This window comes from Scyliorhinus torazame, chromosome 17 (assembly GCF_047496885.1).
Source record: "Scyliorhinus torazame isolate Kashiwa2021f chromosome 17, sScyTor2.1, whole genome shotgun sequence".
Lineage (NCBI taxonomy): Eukaryota > Metazoa > Chordata > Chondrichthyes > Carcharhiniformes > Scyliorhinidae > Scyliorhinus > Scyliorhinus torazame.
The window spans coordinates 744,253-760,827 of NC_092723.1; the positions used below are offsets into that span (position 1 = coordinate 744,253).

At 45.6% G+C, this 16,575-nt stretch overlaps 1 protein-coding gene across 2 annotated transcripts in view; it reads right to left on the bottom strand.

The window, feature by feature from the left end:
• The window catches only part of traf3ip3 (TRAF3 interacting protein 3), a 154,861-nt gene extending 140,098 nt beyond the window's left edge, over nucleotides 1–14,763 (bottom strand). For both annotated transcript variants that reach the window (XM_072479882.1, XM_072479883.1), the window contains exons 1-2: nucleotides 14,249–14,763; nucleotides 13,320–13,955 (exon numbers count right to left, since the gene is read on the bottom strand). In XM_072479882.1, coding sequence (XP_072335983.1) covers nucleotides 13,320–13,727 — 408 coding nt within the window. In that variant the 5' untranslated portion in view covers nucleotides 13,728–13,955; nucleotides 14,249–14,763. The remainder of the gene's footprint in view (nucleotides 1–13,319; nucleotides 13,956–14,248) is intronic.
• Between the last annotated feature and the right edge of the window lie 1,812 nt (nucleotides 14,764–16,575).

Consider the following 16,575-nt stretch of genomic DNA (forward strand, 5'->3'; position numbering starts at 1 on the left):
ATGAATATTGGATTCTAAGTATTGGGCAATGTAAGGGTTAAAAGCCTGGGGTCAGAGTTTGTTTGGCTACAGTGGTCATGCTTTTAAAAGAATTCTGTTTTGCAGGGCTTGGATGCTTTTAGTAGCCAGAAGGTGAAATTGACAAAGGAATGTGTTTTTCAGCCTGGGTTAATGGACTGTGGTTTGACTGGGGAAATCCCTGGGGATTTAATGTGGTTTAGCCTACAGACATAATTTGTTTTTCAGCGTGGGGAGATGAGGTCATTGCTGGGTGGAGCTAAGGAATTCAGAGAATATTTTGAAAGCTTTCGGGAGGCAGTTTTTGGAGAAATCTTTGGAGAGAGGAGTTGAATTCTGATCTGTCTGACGCTGAGTCTACAATTCTCCCACAGTAAGATAGATTGAGAGGTGTATGTTTATTTTCTTGTTGTTTAATGGGAATTGAGTATTAGTGTTTACCGAGTAATTGTAAACTGTTCTTTTCAGGTGTGGAATTAGAAAGTTTAATATTATATTCATAATAAAGTTTTGTTTTAAAAATGCTCAGGTCCTATTTTTTCATGCATTCAATCCTGGCACGAATCATCCTTTCCGCGCAGTCTTACAAATGAACTAAAATATTGAGATTTTGGTCCAGTGTTCGAGCCATTGCTGGGTCTGGTCTGGCCTGGTCTCATAATAAAATTGTGGGCTCGCCCAGGACCTTAAGCATAATTACTTGTTTGGCTTGGGGTTATTGAACTTAATGACAGTGAGTGTGTTTGGGATAATTGCATTCTTTCAGGGTTTGAAATTTAAATGGGGAGTGACTAGACAAGCCATTTGCAGTTGCAAAACCTTTCCTGGGTTAGAAAATGGTTACTTGCGATTATTTACAGAGGGAGGCAGAAGCAAAACTTTTGGATTTGACCGAGAAGCTGCAGTTAACCTTATCTAAAGGGATGAGGACGGTAGAAATAATACAAGCCATAACTCAAGGTTTAAATTTTCCAGAGATACAGCCTGAACCATTAGAATTAGCTAGAATTCAATTACAAATGAAACAATTAGAAATGCAGGAAAAAGATAAACAGAAAGAAATAGAACTGGAGAAATTGGACATGAAAGAAAAGAAAAAAGAGAGGGCTTTTCAAAAGGAAATGGAAAGGAGGAAGATTGAGGTACAAATGCAAAGATTAACAAAGGAAAAAAGGGATAAGGAAAGAGAGGGAGAATTTGAACTTTGGAAACTGGCACTGCAAGGAGAACATTGACTTAAAATATTGGAGTTAAAGGCAGAAGCTGAGGAAGGTCGAGAGGGAGAAGAAATACTTTCTAGTCAAAAGCTTAGTAGGTTTATGTTTAAATATATTCAAGCATTGGCAAGATTTGATGAGAAAGATGTGGAAGCCCTTTTCATCTCATTTGAGAAAGTGACTAAACAATTAAATTGGCCGAAGACCATGTGGGTAGTGTTGGTTCAAGTAAAGTTGTCAGGTAGAGTGAGTGAAGTGTTTGCATCACGATCTGAGGAGGTAACTAGAGATTACGATGAGGTGAAAAAATATATATTGAGTGCATATGAACTAGTGCCAGAAGTTTACAGACAAAATTTTAGTAATCTAAATAAAGAACCAGGTCAGACATATATAGAATTCAAAAGAATTAAACAAAATAATTTTGATAGGTGGATAAGAGCATTCAAAATAGACCAAATGTATGATGCTCTTAAGGAAATGATTATTTTGTAGGAATTTAAAGATTCACTTCCCGCAGTCGTGAGAACTCATGTCAAAGAGCAAAGAGTTAAAACTGCGAGACATGCTTAAGAAATGGCCGATGATTTTGAATTGGTCATAAAGCAAAGTTTGGTTTTCAACATCAGTTTCAATTCGTGAGGGATAGAAACTGGGGAAATGAGAAATTTACTGGTGGTCAGTGCAAAGGAGGTTTAGTTGGTGATGTTAAGGGGAGTTTGGCTCAGAGTAAAAAGGAAACCTATGATAGTGGCAGAGAGATAAGAAAACGTAAGTGTTTTCATTGTAATAAAGTTGGGCGTGTGGCGTCGCTTTGTTGTGGGGGTTAAGAAAAGTACTGGGAAGACAGACTCGGTAAAACTGGATAAACCAGTGGGGTTCACTAAAGTGGGAAGAAGACCATTATTTCAGTGAAAGAGGTAACAGAGTGTACAGCCTTTCAGAGGTTGGTGGATAAACAGGTACCAGAACTTTTAAGGATTTTATTTGTGAGGATAAGGTTCACTCATGTGTACAAGATGGAGTAGGTAAAGAGATTTGAGATCTTAAGGGATACAGGAGCAAGTAAACCTTTAATGGTGAGAGAAAAGGAGATATATAGTTGGGAAGGCGTATTGCCAGGAAAGGTGATAATATGTGGGATTAGTGGTGAGAACAGTCGTGTGCCACTATGCAAAATAAGATTAGAGAGTCTGGTTAAAAGTGGTGAAGTGGTAATCGGAGTTTCAGAAAAATGAACTTTTTCATGGGTACAATTCCTCCTCGGCAATGATATAGCTGGATCACAGGTGGGAGTGCAGCCTACTGTGGTTGACAAGCCAGTGGAAAGTCAAACAACTGAGATGTTGCAAGAAGTATAAGGGGGGGGGGGGGGGGGTTCCTGATGGTGTGGTAACCAGATCACAAAGTCATAGGTTGAGGAAGAGAACTTGAGGAGTACCGATAGAGAGGCTGAGGTACAGTTGTCCGAAACCATGTTTGATCAGATGGTTGGTAAAGAACAAGAGCAGGTGGTTGGTGGAGTGGATATCTTTAGTTCAAACAAATTGATTGAATTACAACAGAAAGATTCCGAAATAAGGCAGTTATATCAAGAAACAAACACAGAAATGGAATCTGAGCGTATACCAAAGTGTTATTACATTAGAAATGATATATTAATGAGAAAATGGAGACTTTTATCTCCTCGAACTATTATGACCCCACTACCCTCGATCATCATGCAACTGAACCATTTCAACAAGTCTGAAAGGACTCGAGGGGAGTCTGTAACCAGGTTATTTATGTGTTTGAGGAAAATATCTGAATTTTGTGAGTATAGCTCTTCTCTTCCTGAAATGTAACGGGACCGATTGTCTTGTGATGTAAGCAATATGGTGACATAATGAAAGTTACTTGCTGAGCCATTGCTAGACCTGAAGAAGGCCATGGAAATCTCTCACTCCAGGGAAACATCAGAAGTCTGACACACCAGGTTAAAGTCCAACAGGTTTGTTTCGAATCAGTAGCTTGTGGAGCACTGCTCCTTCCTCAGGTGAATGAAGAGGTATGTTCCAGAAACATATATATAGACAGATTCAAAGATGCCAGACGATGCTTTGAATGCAAGTCTTGGATTGGATTGAATTTGTTTATTGTCACGTGTACCGAGGTACAGTGAAAAGTATTTTTCTGCGAGCAGCTCAAACAGATCATTAAGTACATGAGAAGAAAAGGGAATAAAAGAAAATACATAATAGGGCAACACAACATATACAATGTAACTACATAAGCACTGGCATCGGATGAAGCATACAGGGTGTAGTGTTAATGAGGTCAGTCCATAAGAGGGGCATTTAGGAGTCTGGTAACAGTGGGGAGAAGCTGTTTTTGAGTCTGTTCGTGCGTGTTCTCAGACTTCTGTATCTCCTGGCCGATGGAAGAAGTTGGAAGAGTGAGTAAGCCGGGTGGGAGGGATCTTTGATTATCCTGCCCGCTTTCCCCAGGCAGCGGGAGGTGTAGATGGAGTCAATGGATGGGAGGCAGGTTCGTGTGATGGACTGGGCGGTGTTCATGACTCTCTGAAGTTTCTTGCGGTCCTGGGCCAAGCAGTTGCCATACCAGGCTGTGATGCAGCCCGATAGGATGCTTTCTATGGTGCATCTGTAAAAGTTGGTAAGAGTCAATGTGGACATGCCGAATTTCCTTAGTTTCCTGAGGAACTAAAGGCGCTGTTGTGCTTTCTTGGTGGTGGCGTCGACGTGGGTGGACCAGGACAGATTTTTGGAGATGTGCACCCCTAGGAATTTGAAACTGCTAACCATCTCCACCTCGGCCCCGTTGATGCTGACAGGGGTGTGTACAGTACTTTGCTTCCTGAAGTCAATTACCAGCTCTTTAGTTTTGCTGGCATTGAGGGAGAGATTGTTGTCGCTACACCACTCCAGTCTTTGCAGGTAATTAAGTATTTACAGATCCAGAAGAAGCAACTGGAGAGAGGGATAATCACAGGTTAAAGAGGTGGGAATTGTCTCATTATATTCACCCCCTACCAACAGCCCTGGCTTGAGACAATTCAATTTTATACCCGTTGCCCCACCGAGAGAGGTGCCAACCCAGATCCCAAACTTTTCTCTTGGAACAGCCCAATGACAAAGGAATGCAGCTAAATTGCATTGCGGCTCCCAAAGTTGCCGCCATTAGGATCACCGTTCAAGTAAACAGTCACTCTCTTGAAATGGAATAGAGACGGGAACCACCATTTCGGTCATTGGCAAACAAGCATTTGAAAGGATTAAATCAGTGCAACAGATGAGTTCACGAGATGCAGAGGCAAAACTAGTCACATATACGGGGGAACCGCTTGCCATAGCGGGGACTGTGATGACCCCAGTGGTGAGCGGGCAGCAGTCTGCGAGGCTGCCTTTGGTTGGACTGAATGGACACGGCCCTAATTTACTCGGCCGTGATTGGCTGCAATGCCTTCGCCTTGATTAGCAGGGAATTTTTCAGATGAGTTCTGGAGGCCTCTTAAGAGGTGTTAAGTAATGGGTTAAGAGACATTGCAATTAGTTGTCTCATTTATGTTAAGTATCCATGAATTGACACTGATATGTAAAGGGTCTTCAGATGGCCTCTATCAGGTGATGTATAGTGAGAGTTTTGTGCAAAGCCTGTTGGAAGGAAATAAATGTGTGTTTGTGAAAAAGGAACAGAACTTTAGACTCTTCATATCACAGCAACAAAAACGTCTAACAAGAGGTATTGGGGAAATACCGCAATGTTTTCCAAGCCGGTGTGGGGAAAATCAAAATAGCCATGGCTCAAATTCATGTAGACCCTGAAGCACAGCCTAAATACTTTCCAGTCCACCCAGTTCCCTATGCACTACTGGCGAAGGTTGAGGCAGAGCTTGGACAGCTGGAGGACCTTGGAGTCATCAGACCACTTAGATTCACCAACTGGGCAGCACAAATGGTTCCCGTCCTGAAACTGGACAAATCTTTGTAGCAACAATAAATTGACAGTGACTAGGGAACCCAGATTGGACAGATATCTGAAGCCGCAGATCGAAGAGCAGCATGTGATTGCAATGCACTTACCGCTCTTTGATGTGGTTGTTGTTTGAAAACATTGGACTTTCAGGACTTAGAGTCACTTATCCATGAAGGAAGATGAATGAATCAAGGCTGCAGCTATTTTGTCAAAGCTGTCAATCACAGCCGACGACTAGAACTGAATGAATGGCTTTCAATGACAGGATCTGAGGTGTTTAAACACAGGTCACATCTGTTCAATAACAGGAATGGACACATGGAACTTCTCGATAAGTGTAACAACTGTATTTTCTGTCACTGCCCTGTATGGTCTGCTGCTCGAGCTTCCACACAGGGGTCTTTTTTCTGGGGGTGGTGTCTGTGGGCATCCCTCTATAGTTAGGGGATCCCAGTGGTGTGGTCACTCGAGTTAGGAGGTTTCAGTGGGGGGTTCCTTTAGTTAGGGGGTTGCATACTAAAGGGGTCTCTTAGGGGGTTTCATGTTTTAGCGGGTCTTTGGGGGGACCTGGGGGGATCTGGTAGAGGAGAGGTGGGCAGGTTATGCATTGTAGAGGGAGGGGGCCCGCGGATGGATTTTGGGGGCAACTCCCTTAAGGAGTTACCCCTTGGCCCAATGTGAGGTCCACCACGTCAGGCACACATTTGGTGAGACCGGTTGGGCGGGATTCTCCGTCGGCCGAAATCAAGAAACGCGATTGGACGGAGAATCGGTTCTGACACCGAAATCGCGGTGGGCACCGATTTCACACCAAATCACAATTCTCCATCAACTTGCCAGTGGCGTCAATGCAGTACAGTAAATACTGTACACACGTACAGTAAATACTGCTTGCAGATCATTAGGGGGCCATACCCGGCATTCTCCGGGGCCCCCGCGATTCTCCAATGGGTCGGGTTCTCGACGGCGCGCTTCACTTGTACTTTTAATAATTGTGAAACCAGTGTCATGGCTGATGATGGAGGGAGAGGAGGTAGGACACAGAGAGGAGCGACTACGAGCTGCCGGACCTGACACTGGCTGTGCGGCCTGGGGTGCCCTTCCAGGGCTGGGGGAGGGGGCTTGATGGGGGAACAGGCATTGTGACCAGGGTGACCCCCCATGGGACTGGAGCGGTGTCCAGGCACGAACCACCATTGCTGCGGCCTGCAAGGCAGCAATCTTGCTGCGCACCCACTGATCACCCACCGTGGCCCCTGGTTCTGCAGAGTGACACTGGTCGCATGGGAGCCTCCACCCCACCCACCCCCGCACCCCACCCTCCGCCATATCCTCACTCCAACCCGGCCGCCACCCGTCGGCAGGGCTTCAGGCAGCCCACTCAAGGGCAACATCCACACTAGACACCAGACGGGGCCACGGAGTGCACCGCTGGCAAGCGTAGGGCCAGCCGACGGTACCCCTGGCAGCAGGGACGGATGGCAGGGCCAGAGCCCCACAGTGCGGGGCAATGGCAGGTCCAGGGGTGTGGGGATGAGAGGGGGGGAAGCCCGTTGGACCTGGTTGGGCACGGGGGCATGCACCATGCTAACATGTCCGCCTTTCACCCCCTGCAGACAATGGATATTGGAATTCAACCAGCAATGGTGACCTTCCTGCTGCTCGCCGCAGCCCTGGGGGATGCCCTGAGGCTGTACGAGCTGGAGCTGCTCGAGGACGAGGAAGCTGCAGCAGCGGAGCGGGCAGGAGCGGAGTGGGCAGCAGAGGGCAGGTGGCAGCTGTAAGGATGGAGAGCCGGCCAGCCAACACGCCGAGGGGGAGGAGTTGCCAAGGAGGCGCCTAATGTGGCTTGTGTGTACCGGCAGCGTCTGTCATTCGAGGATTTTCCAGACCGGGCATGCCGTTGAAGACTCCAGCTGAGCAGGGAGACAGTGCGACATATCTGCTAGATGATGGCACACCTGGCACCATGGGGGAGGACACCCCCTCCCGGTGGCCGTCAAGGTGACGGTCGCCCTGAACGTTTACGCGACAGGGTCCTTCCAGGCACCGAGTGGGGACCTGTCCGGGATCTCACAGACCTCGGTGCACAGGTGCGTCCACACCGTCACGGAGGCCCGAGATGCCCAGGCGGCTCAATACATCCACTTCAATGTGGACCGAGCCCACCTGGCTGCCCGGGCAGCGGGTTCGCCGCCATCGCCGGGATGCCCCGAGTTTAGGGGGGTGAATGACGGGATTCATGTCCCCCTACCAGCACCTGCAGATGACAGGCCGTTCTACACAAACCGAAAGGGGTACCACTCGATGAACATGCAGCTGATACGTAACCATCATGCTCGCCTGCGCCCAATACCCGCCCCCCCCCCCCACCCCCCCACCCCCACCGGCTGGGGGGGTTGGCTCCTGGGTGACAGGGATTATCCACTGCAGTCATGGTTGATGACTATCCCGTCATAATAGGCATTTATGACAAAAATGTGGTTCTCAGGAATGGGTTACATAGACAGGGACAGTTTATAGAGGTCAGGTGTGATTTAACGGGACACGTTCTAAGTGCTGTAGTGAGCAGTGTTTCCCTCAAGCTCCTCAACAGCAGTGTTGGCGAGCTCTTGGCAGCTATCGAATGGCACCTAGGCATTTCTTTGAGCCCTTGCGAGTTCCTCGCCGGTTGAGTCTGTTATTTTCATTGCTGGGGTGCTGAGCTCACTGCCAGATCGGCTCCTCAGAAATTGGGCCGCCATTTTGAAAGGGTGCCCGATCTCCAAGTGAGCTTGCCGGTCAATCACGCCCCTCCACCCATGGGCAATGTCACTCCCCACACACATAGGCATTATCCCACACACCCCCAAGTGTAGACACCCCATAAGACCATAAGACATAGGAGCAGAATTAGGCCACTCAGCCCATCAAGTCTGCTCCGTCATTCAATCATGCCTGATATGTTTCTGATCCCCATAACCGCTGATCCCCTTATTGATCAAGAATCTATCTTTCTCTGTCTTAAAGACACTCAGTGATTTGGCCTCCACAGCCTTCTGCGGCAAAGAGTTCCACAGATTCACCACCCTCCGGCTGAAGAAATTCCTCCTCATCTCTGTTTTAAAGGATCGTCCCTTTAGTCTGAGTTGGTGTCCTCTGCTTCTAGTTTTTTCTACAAGTGGAAACATCCTCTCCACGTCCACTCTATCCAGGCCTCGCAGTATCCTGTAAGCTTCAATAAGATCCTCTCTCATCCTACTAAACTCCAACGAGTACAGACCCAGAGTCCTCAACCGTTCCTCATACGACAAGTTCTTCATTCCAGGGATCATTCTTGTGAACCTCCTCTGGACCCTTCCCAAGGCCAGCACATCCTTCCTCAGATACAGGACCCAAAACTGCGCACAATACTCCCAATAGGGTCTGACCGGAGCCTTATGCAGCCTTAGAAGTGCACCCCTGCTCTTGTATTCTAGCCCTCTTGACATGAATGCTAACATTGCATTTGCCTTCCTAACTGCCAACTGAACCTGCACGTTAACGTTAAGAGAATCGTGAACAAGGATTCCCAAGTAAGTCCCTTTGTTCTTCTGATTTCCTAAGCATTTCCCCATTTAGAAAATAGTCTGTGCTCCATTTCTCCTTCCAAAGCGCATAACCTCACATTTTTCCACATTGTATTCCATCTGTCGCTTCTTTGCCCACTCTCCTAACTTGTCCAAGTCCTCCTGTAGCCCGCCTGCTTCCTCAATACTACCTGTCTCTCCACAGATCTTTGTATCATCTGCAAACTTAGCAACAGTGTCTTCAGTTCCTTCTTCCAGATCATTAATGTATATTGTGAAAAGTTGTGGTCCCAGCACAGACCCCTGAGGCACACCACTAATCACTGACTGCCATCCTGAAAAAGACTCCTTTATCCCCACTCTCTGCCTTCTGCCAGTCAGCCAATCCTCTATCCATGCCCCACTGTGGAGTTGCTAGAGCTCCCCAATTCAGGCCAACCCACATCCCCTTTCGGGCCCTCCTCCTTTCCGAGACCTCCACCCTTCACCCAACCAACCTTCCGGAGGCCCCCTGATTCTTACCCTTAACCCCATCCTCTGTGCCCTCCTCATCCCACCTTCACGTACATCGCTCCCCTCAGGTCCTGACCCATGGCAGTGTCACCCTGACACCCAGGCACCCATGCACTGCCGAACTGACACCCTGGCAGTTTTGGCAGCCTGGCAGTGCCAGAGTGGCAGTACCAAGGTGCTAGCCGGGCGGTACCAAGGTGTGCGGGTGTCAGGGAGAGCCAGAGTGCCACTCTGCCCTGTCCCTGACTGCCCAAGCGGCATCAACAGCCTGGGAGACCATCCAAGTGCTGTTCCGCCTGGTCCTCGTTTGTGTGGACCAGCACCAATCACTGCTCGCAGGATCTCTCACTGGCGAGCCGATTCATTCCCAGCAGGCCATTGGATACGGTGACCATCTCGTTAATGAATGGAGATTGTCCTTTAAGCGGTGATTTGGGGGTTCTCACTGCTCCTAGACCAGTTCCGGAAACCGCCAATTGGAGCGAGCCGATCCGATCACAAACCGCTTGGCTCCTGACGAGCTTTGCCATTTAGGCTGCTGTCACGATCGACCTGGCTCACATGCATTCTCGCCAAGCACAATGATGCACCTGTAGAGTATTCTTTTTTTTTAGTTTTATTTTTTATAAATTTAGAGTACCCAATTAATTTCTTTCCAATTAATGGGCAATTTAGCGTGGCCAATCCACCTGCCCTGCACGTCTTTTTTGGGTTGGAGGGGCGAAACCCACGCAGACAAGGGGAGAATGTGCAAACTCCACACAGACAGTGACCCAGGGCTGGGTTCGAACCCCGGGCCTCGGCGCCGTGAGGCAGCAGTACTAACCTTGTGCCACCGTGCCGCTCCCTGTAGAGTTTTTAATGCATATATTGTATATGTAGATATAGAATTTTTAATATATTGTAAATAAAATAGCATATAGGTTAAACCCTCTCTTTGCTCTGCTGTTTACCACTGGCCAATGCACTCTGCCAGGACCAAAGCAAAAATACCCCCCATAAACACGGAGACAATTACTGCAGTAGAAAATTAGATCATGGACCCACTGTTGATTTTATCGTCAGTGAAGATAAAGGTTAATGGACTGAGAGTATCCCACATTGCGAGCATTCTCAGAGTGAAACAGTTGAGCAATTATATATTATGCCATTACTGTTGATCTTATATGGCGTACACATTTCTATTTATGTTATACTTAAAGATGTATTATTGTGTTGACATATTAAACAAGGTCTCCAATCAGAGTAAGTATACCAATTAAGTTCGCTCAACTCATTGATACAACCTTTTATGTCCTCAAATCAGTATAATCTATTTTCTATTTGAAAATTGGAGTTTTCATCAAGTAATTGAGCATCTCTTGTGCTGAGCTGGCCAATCAGAGGCACGACCTTATAAAATCCCAAATATCATTCATTATATTGAGCCTGTTGCGCTTCATCTTGAGATACTCCTGCTCATTACCTATTGGCAGAGGCTGAACATCTAAAATCCCAAGATTATCTCAGATAATTAGCCTGTACTAATACCTTTAATGGAAAATTAAGATCAGAATAAATAGTCATGCTGCCATCTTCCAAGATTTGTCTCTGTATTGCAAACAGCTCTTCCAATTATAGTAGATCAGAGTTTTTGTTAGGACAAGTGGTACGGATAAGGAATTTGGGTGACACAGCTCGAGTCTTGAATTTGCCAATAACACCAAGATGGGTTGGAAAGTAAATAGTCAAGAGGAGGTAGAGAGCCTGCAAAGGGATGGTTCTGTTTGTGGGCAAAACATGGCAGATGGAGTATAATATGGGAACTTGTCAACTTTGGTGGGAGGAATAGGGAAGCAGTAGATTATTTAACTGGAGAGAGATTGCAGAACTCTGAGGTACAGAGGGATCTGGGTGCCCCATCTCTTGAATCACAAAATGCTAGTTTGCAGGTGCATCAAGTGATTAGGAAGTCAATGGAATGTTGGTCTTTATTGTAAGGGGAATGAAGTATAAAAGTGCGGAAGTTTTACTGCAGCTGTACAGGGCCAAGGTGGGATCACAACTGGAATACTATGTACAGATCTTGTCTCCCTGTTTGAAAAAGGATTTTATTATGTCAGAAGTAATTCAGAGAAGGTCCGCTTGACTTATTCCTGAGATGATGAACTTACCTTTTGAAGAAAGGTTTAACAGGTTGGGCCATTATCCATTAAAGTTTAGAAGAACAAGAGGTGATTTTATTGAAACATAAGAACCTGAGGGGACTTGAAAGGATCAATACTGGGAGGCAACACTGTGAAGCAACAGTGCTACCCACTGTGCTACCATGCCACCCAGAGCATTGTGGGCAGATACAGCACTAGATACTGGGAGGATATTTCTCTTGTCGGGGAGATTAGAACTCGGGAGCACAGATTCAGAGTAAGAGGTCTCCCAGATGAGAAGAATTTATTTCTCTCCGAGGTCTGCTTGTTTGTGGAAGCTGAACCATTGAATTTATTCAAGGTTGAGTTTGATAGATTTTTGATAGACAAGGGAGTCAACGGTTAGGAGGAGAGAAAGGAAAGCAGAGTTGAGGCCACAACAAGATTAGCCATGATCTTGTCTAATGATGGAGCAGGCTCGAAGAGCTGACTAACCTACTTTTTCCCCTAAGTCCTACATTCCTAGAAGACTGTTTTTTATCTGTGAATCGTGGGTTTGAATGAAGGAATGATAGTTTGCTGTGCTCAACAACTTTGACACTCCAGATCTAAATTGCTTGAGACAAAATAACTGCAAACCATTCGGAATAAAATAACCATCTCCGTCTGAGAGCCTTGGCAGATAGTTAGTGTGGCAAACTGAATTTCCACAATGATGGAAGGAGAGGTTGTGGTTAAAGCACATTGCCAATTGAGATACAAAAGTCTGAGAACACGCATGGGAGATATAAAAGTCAGAGAACACCCACCAACAGACTCAAAAACAGCTTCTTCCCCGCTGTTACCAGACTCCTAAATGACCCTCTTATGGACTGACCTGATTAACACTACACCCTGTATGCTTCACCTGATGCCGGTGTTTATGTAGTTACATTGTATACCTTGTGTTGCCCTATTATGTATTTTCTTTTATTTTCTTTTCTTTTCATGTACTTAATGATCTGTTGAGCTGCTCACAGAAAAATACTTTTCACAGTACCTCGGTACACGTGACAATAAACAAAATCCATAAATCAAAATTGGTGGTGTAAGACACCTACCCCTTACCTAGATTTTCATAGAATTTACAGTGCAGAAGGAGGCTATTCGGCCCATCGAGTCTGCACTGGCTCTTGGAAAGAGCACCCTACCCAAGGTCAACACCTCCATTCTATCCCCATAACCCAGTAACCCCACCCAACACTAAGGGCAATTTTGGACACTAAGGGCAATTTATCATGGCCAATCCACTTAACCTGCACATCTTTGGACTGTGGGAGGAAACCGGAGCACCCGGAGGAAACCCACGCACACACGGGGAGGATGTGCAGACTCCACACAGACAGTGACCCAAGCCGGAATCGAACCTGGGACCCTGGAGCTGTGAAGCAATTGTGCTATCCACAATGCTACCGTGCTGTACATGCCCAGTATCTACCCAGGATAGTAACAATAGTGCAGAAGTGTTTAATTCCCCACATTAGTGTCTCTCAACCAGAGTACCAATGTAATTTTCAAAAGTGCAATAATTCCTGGTGTGAACCTCATTGAGTAACAGAAAGCGGTGGTGGTTACAAATAAACTTCGGTGGGCTCAACTTCTCAGGGTTTCAAAAAAATGGCATAACAGCGAGATAGTTTGCCACCAGATAATGCATTAGTTGGCGAGGAAGAGGAAAGGGTGGAAAATAATGCAGTCTATCTTGGTCTAATTAGCCATTATTTGCTAGTGTGCTGTTTTAAAATAATGCAGAAGAGTAGGTTTTGTGTTCAGTGTTCAATAATTTGATAATTTACATTATTTAATACTGTCCATCTTTAACTTTCAGCAGACAGCAGTAATTTGGCTTTCTGTTACCATGTCTATTAAAGCAGATAGTTTACCTGGCTGACTGCAGTTGATTTCTGTTGTGATAACTTCAAACCCACTTCCGGGGCTGCAGTGGCAGCTGCAGCATAAGTGGCGGTTTCTGCTCTCCTTTCCACTCTGTGACGTGTTACTTTGGAAGGCTTTTGTTTTATCTCTTCTTCATCAATTGTTAAATTTCTTCGTTTCAGAAACTGCACTTGTCTTGAGTTCTGCTCCACATTCCGCTCCCTTGGCGACCTGCGACAGGTTGTGATATTATTCCGGCCAATGAGATTCAGATGGTTTTCATGTCTCCGCTCGAGTTTTTCATCATAGCTTTCAGCAAAGAGTCTCCTTTTCTTGGACAAGTCAGGTTCTCCTGGGCTTAGAACTCGCTTTGGACTGCTCCCCATCATTCTGAAGCACAGTATCTCAGTGCTCATTCCCTGGGATATTTGTAGAATACTCTTAGGACCAAAATGTTTAAAACCTGCTTGCACCTCAGTAATTGGCAGTGGTGCCAAAAACACCGTACTTCTTTCACAAAATCTTCTAAAGCCCTTGCAGTTTAATTTAGTTCTGATGTTTGCAGAATGATTGTAAAACTATCCGAGAATATTTCAGGTTACTTGGACTCAAAAATTAGCTCCAGAGGCTGGCTTTACCGAGACCTGGAACGATAAATATCCTGTTTAAGAATTGTTTTATAACAGACAAAATATATACAAAAAATAATTGTTCATTTCGGACAATCTGATCACTTTGGAACTGTTACTTTCTTTCTTGATGAACACCATTTACCCACTATTTGTCATTCCAGAATTTCTGACTTTCTTGTTAGACTGAGAGAATGTTGCTCTCTCCGAGATGTAGTTGTTCACTCAGTAAGCAAAAGGTTAACCAGCCCTCACATGCACAATCTACGTTTGCTTACTGTCCATATTTAAAATACATCTGAACTTACTAAACCAGAGACTAGGAGAGATACATTGGCAGAGAAAATGTTCGTCCTTGGGCACTGCTTCGAGTCTGGAAGTCGGCAAGTGCTTCAACTTCTCATTTCGATCTTCATAAGCTCCAATTCCAACAAGATGATCAATCTTCACTTCATAAAGCAACAAAGTTACTCTCAGAGTGACACTTATGGCTACTTTGAGCCGCGAATCATGTTGGATGCCTGCAAGTCAGGCCATTTGCTTCCACTGTGCTCACGCCTCTGCAATTTAAAACAGGAAATAATTTTTTTTTAAATAAACCACCACGCTTCTAACGTTCTTCCTGTCCCTGTCTCTCACACTTGACTCAGAACATGTGGCTTCTTCACCATCCTGTCAGTTAGTTTGCTCTGTTAACTGTTCCACAAAATGTGGTCTTATTTTACTTGTACACCTGACAAGCACCTTTGCATCGTTGCTGAATATTTGTCGGTGCAAACTGCATAAAGTCCGACTTTGTTGCTGTAATGTTTTCTGTTCGTTCTTTCTCCTCCTCTTGTCAACTCTGCCTATTTGCTGACAGGCTGTATCTCAATTGCACACTGACTGTGATAACCCAATCACACAGGATATGGTGCATTTTAGGCTCCGGGCCTGACAGATGTTTATCAGTTTATGGGAGGGGTGGGAGGGGGAAGAATTTATGAGACAGAAAATATTATAAGCACACCCAGAATTTAAAAAAACAGTTGTCCTTTTTCCTGCAATACAACCAAATTTTTGCTCATTAGATGTTGCATCGTACAACATCAAACTAAGTTACTGCCGCACACTGACATATTTTATTTTTATTGCAGCCTGAAGCGGCAGATCTGGGATCACATCTTAAAATGTACAACTTCTTGTGAAGCCCTTTTAAAAAGGGTGCCAATTATGTGTGACATCACCTTCTATGGAAAGGGAACTTAACACGAATGATATTTGCAAGCCTGATAGACATAGACATCGAATCCTGTCAATGCAGAGGGAGGCCATTCAGCCCATCAAGTTTGCACCAACCCTCTGAAAGAACACCCTACATAGGCCCACTCCCCCGCCCTATCCCTGAAACGTATTAGCTGAGATAGAAGGCTGGCTGACAGACAGGAGACAGAGAGCTGGGATAAATGGGTTTATTTCTGGATGGCAAGATGTAACTAGTGGGGTTCCACAGGGTTCAGTCCTTGAGCCCCAGCTATTTACAATCTATATTAACGACTTGGATACAGGGATAGAAGGTTCTGTAGCCAAATTCACAGATGACACAAAAATAGGTGGGACAGTAAGTTACAATGAGGAAATAAGAACCTTGCAAATGGATATAGATAGGTTAGGAGAGTGGGTCAAAATGTGGCAGATGCAGTTTAACGTGGATAAGTGTGAGGTCACGCATTTTGGTCGAAAAAATGGGAAGGCAACTTAATATCTAAATGGGGAGCGACTTCGGGGTGGTCCGATGCAGAGGGATCTGGGTGTCCTCGTGCACGTGTCATAGAAAATGAGCATGCAGGTACATCAAAGGAAAGCAAATGAAATGTTGGCATTTATAGCAAAATTAATTGAGTATAAAGGTAAGGAAGTTTTGTTGCAACGATACAAGGCATTGGTGAGACCCCACTTAGAACATAGAACATAGAACATTACAGCGCAGTACAGGCCCTTCGGCCTTCGATGTTGCGCTGTTGCTCATTTTGGCCTTAGTTTAATTGCTCTTATTCGGTCACCTTTGCTCTTGAGTCGCCAGGTATCTTTCTGATACCGCCACGTGGTTCAAGTCCGAGTAATGATTAATAATCCAACACACTGCTTAGTAAGAGTTAAATCAACGCTCATTTATTATATACAGCAATTAATACTTATACATTAATTCTACTTCTAAGCTACTTCCTACAACTAACAGGCCAATACTTAACTTTGGAAATGGCCCACCAGGTCAGGGAAATGAATGGCCTTTCGTACGGGTTCTGAGCCGGCGGGATTCAAAGCTAGTACAGGTCGATAGTCAGGAGTGCCTATCTCGTAGCGAGCGTTGGAGTAAGACTTACGTTTCTCGTGGCTGTTGCAGAGGGTCTCGAAGGGTGCGGAGAGGAGAAGAAGGGCCGTTTTGAACTTGCCCCTATTCTTATAGTCCCCAGGGGCTTCCCGCCTCTCAGGGCGGACCTTGTACCTGGTTCCAAGTGATTGGACTTGGTCCCAATCACTTGATTCGATATTCTCCAATGCTGGAGCGATTCCTTGATCGAGGGGTGGTCATTCCCCTCTCTTTGTGTCAGCTCCTGCTGGCGCCGAAAGGTCTGGGTCGGCTTTGTGTTACTAA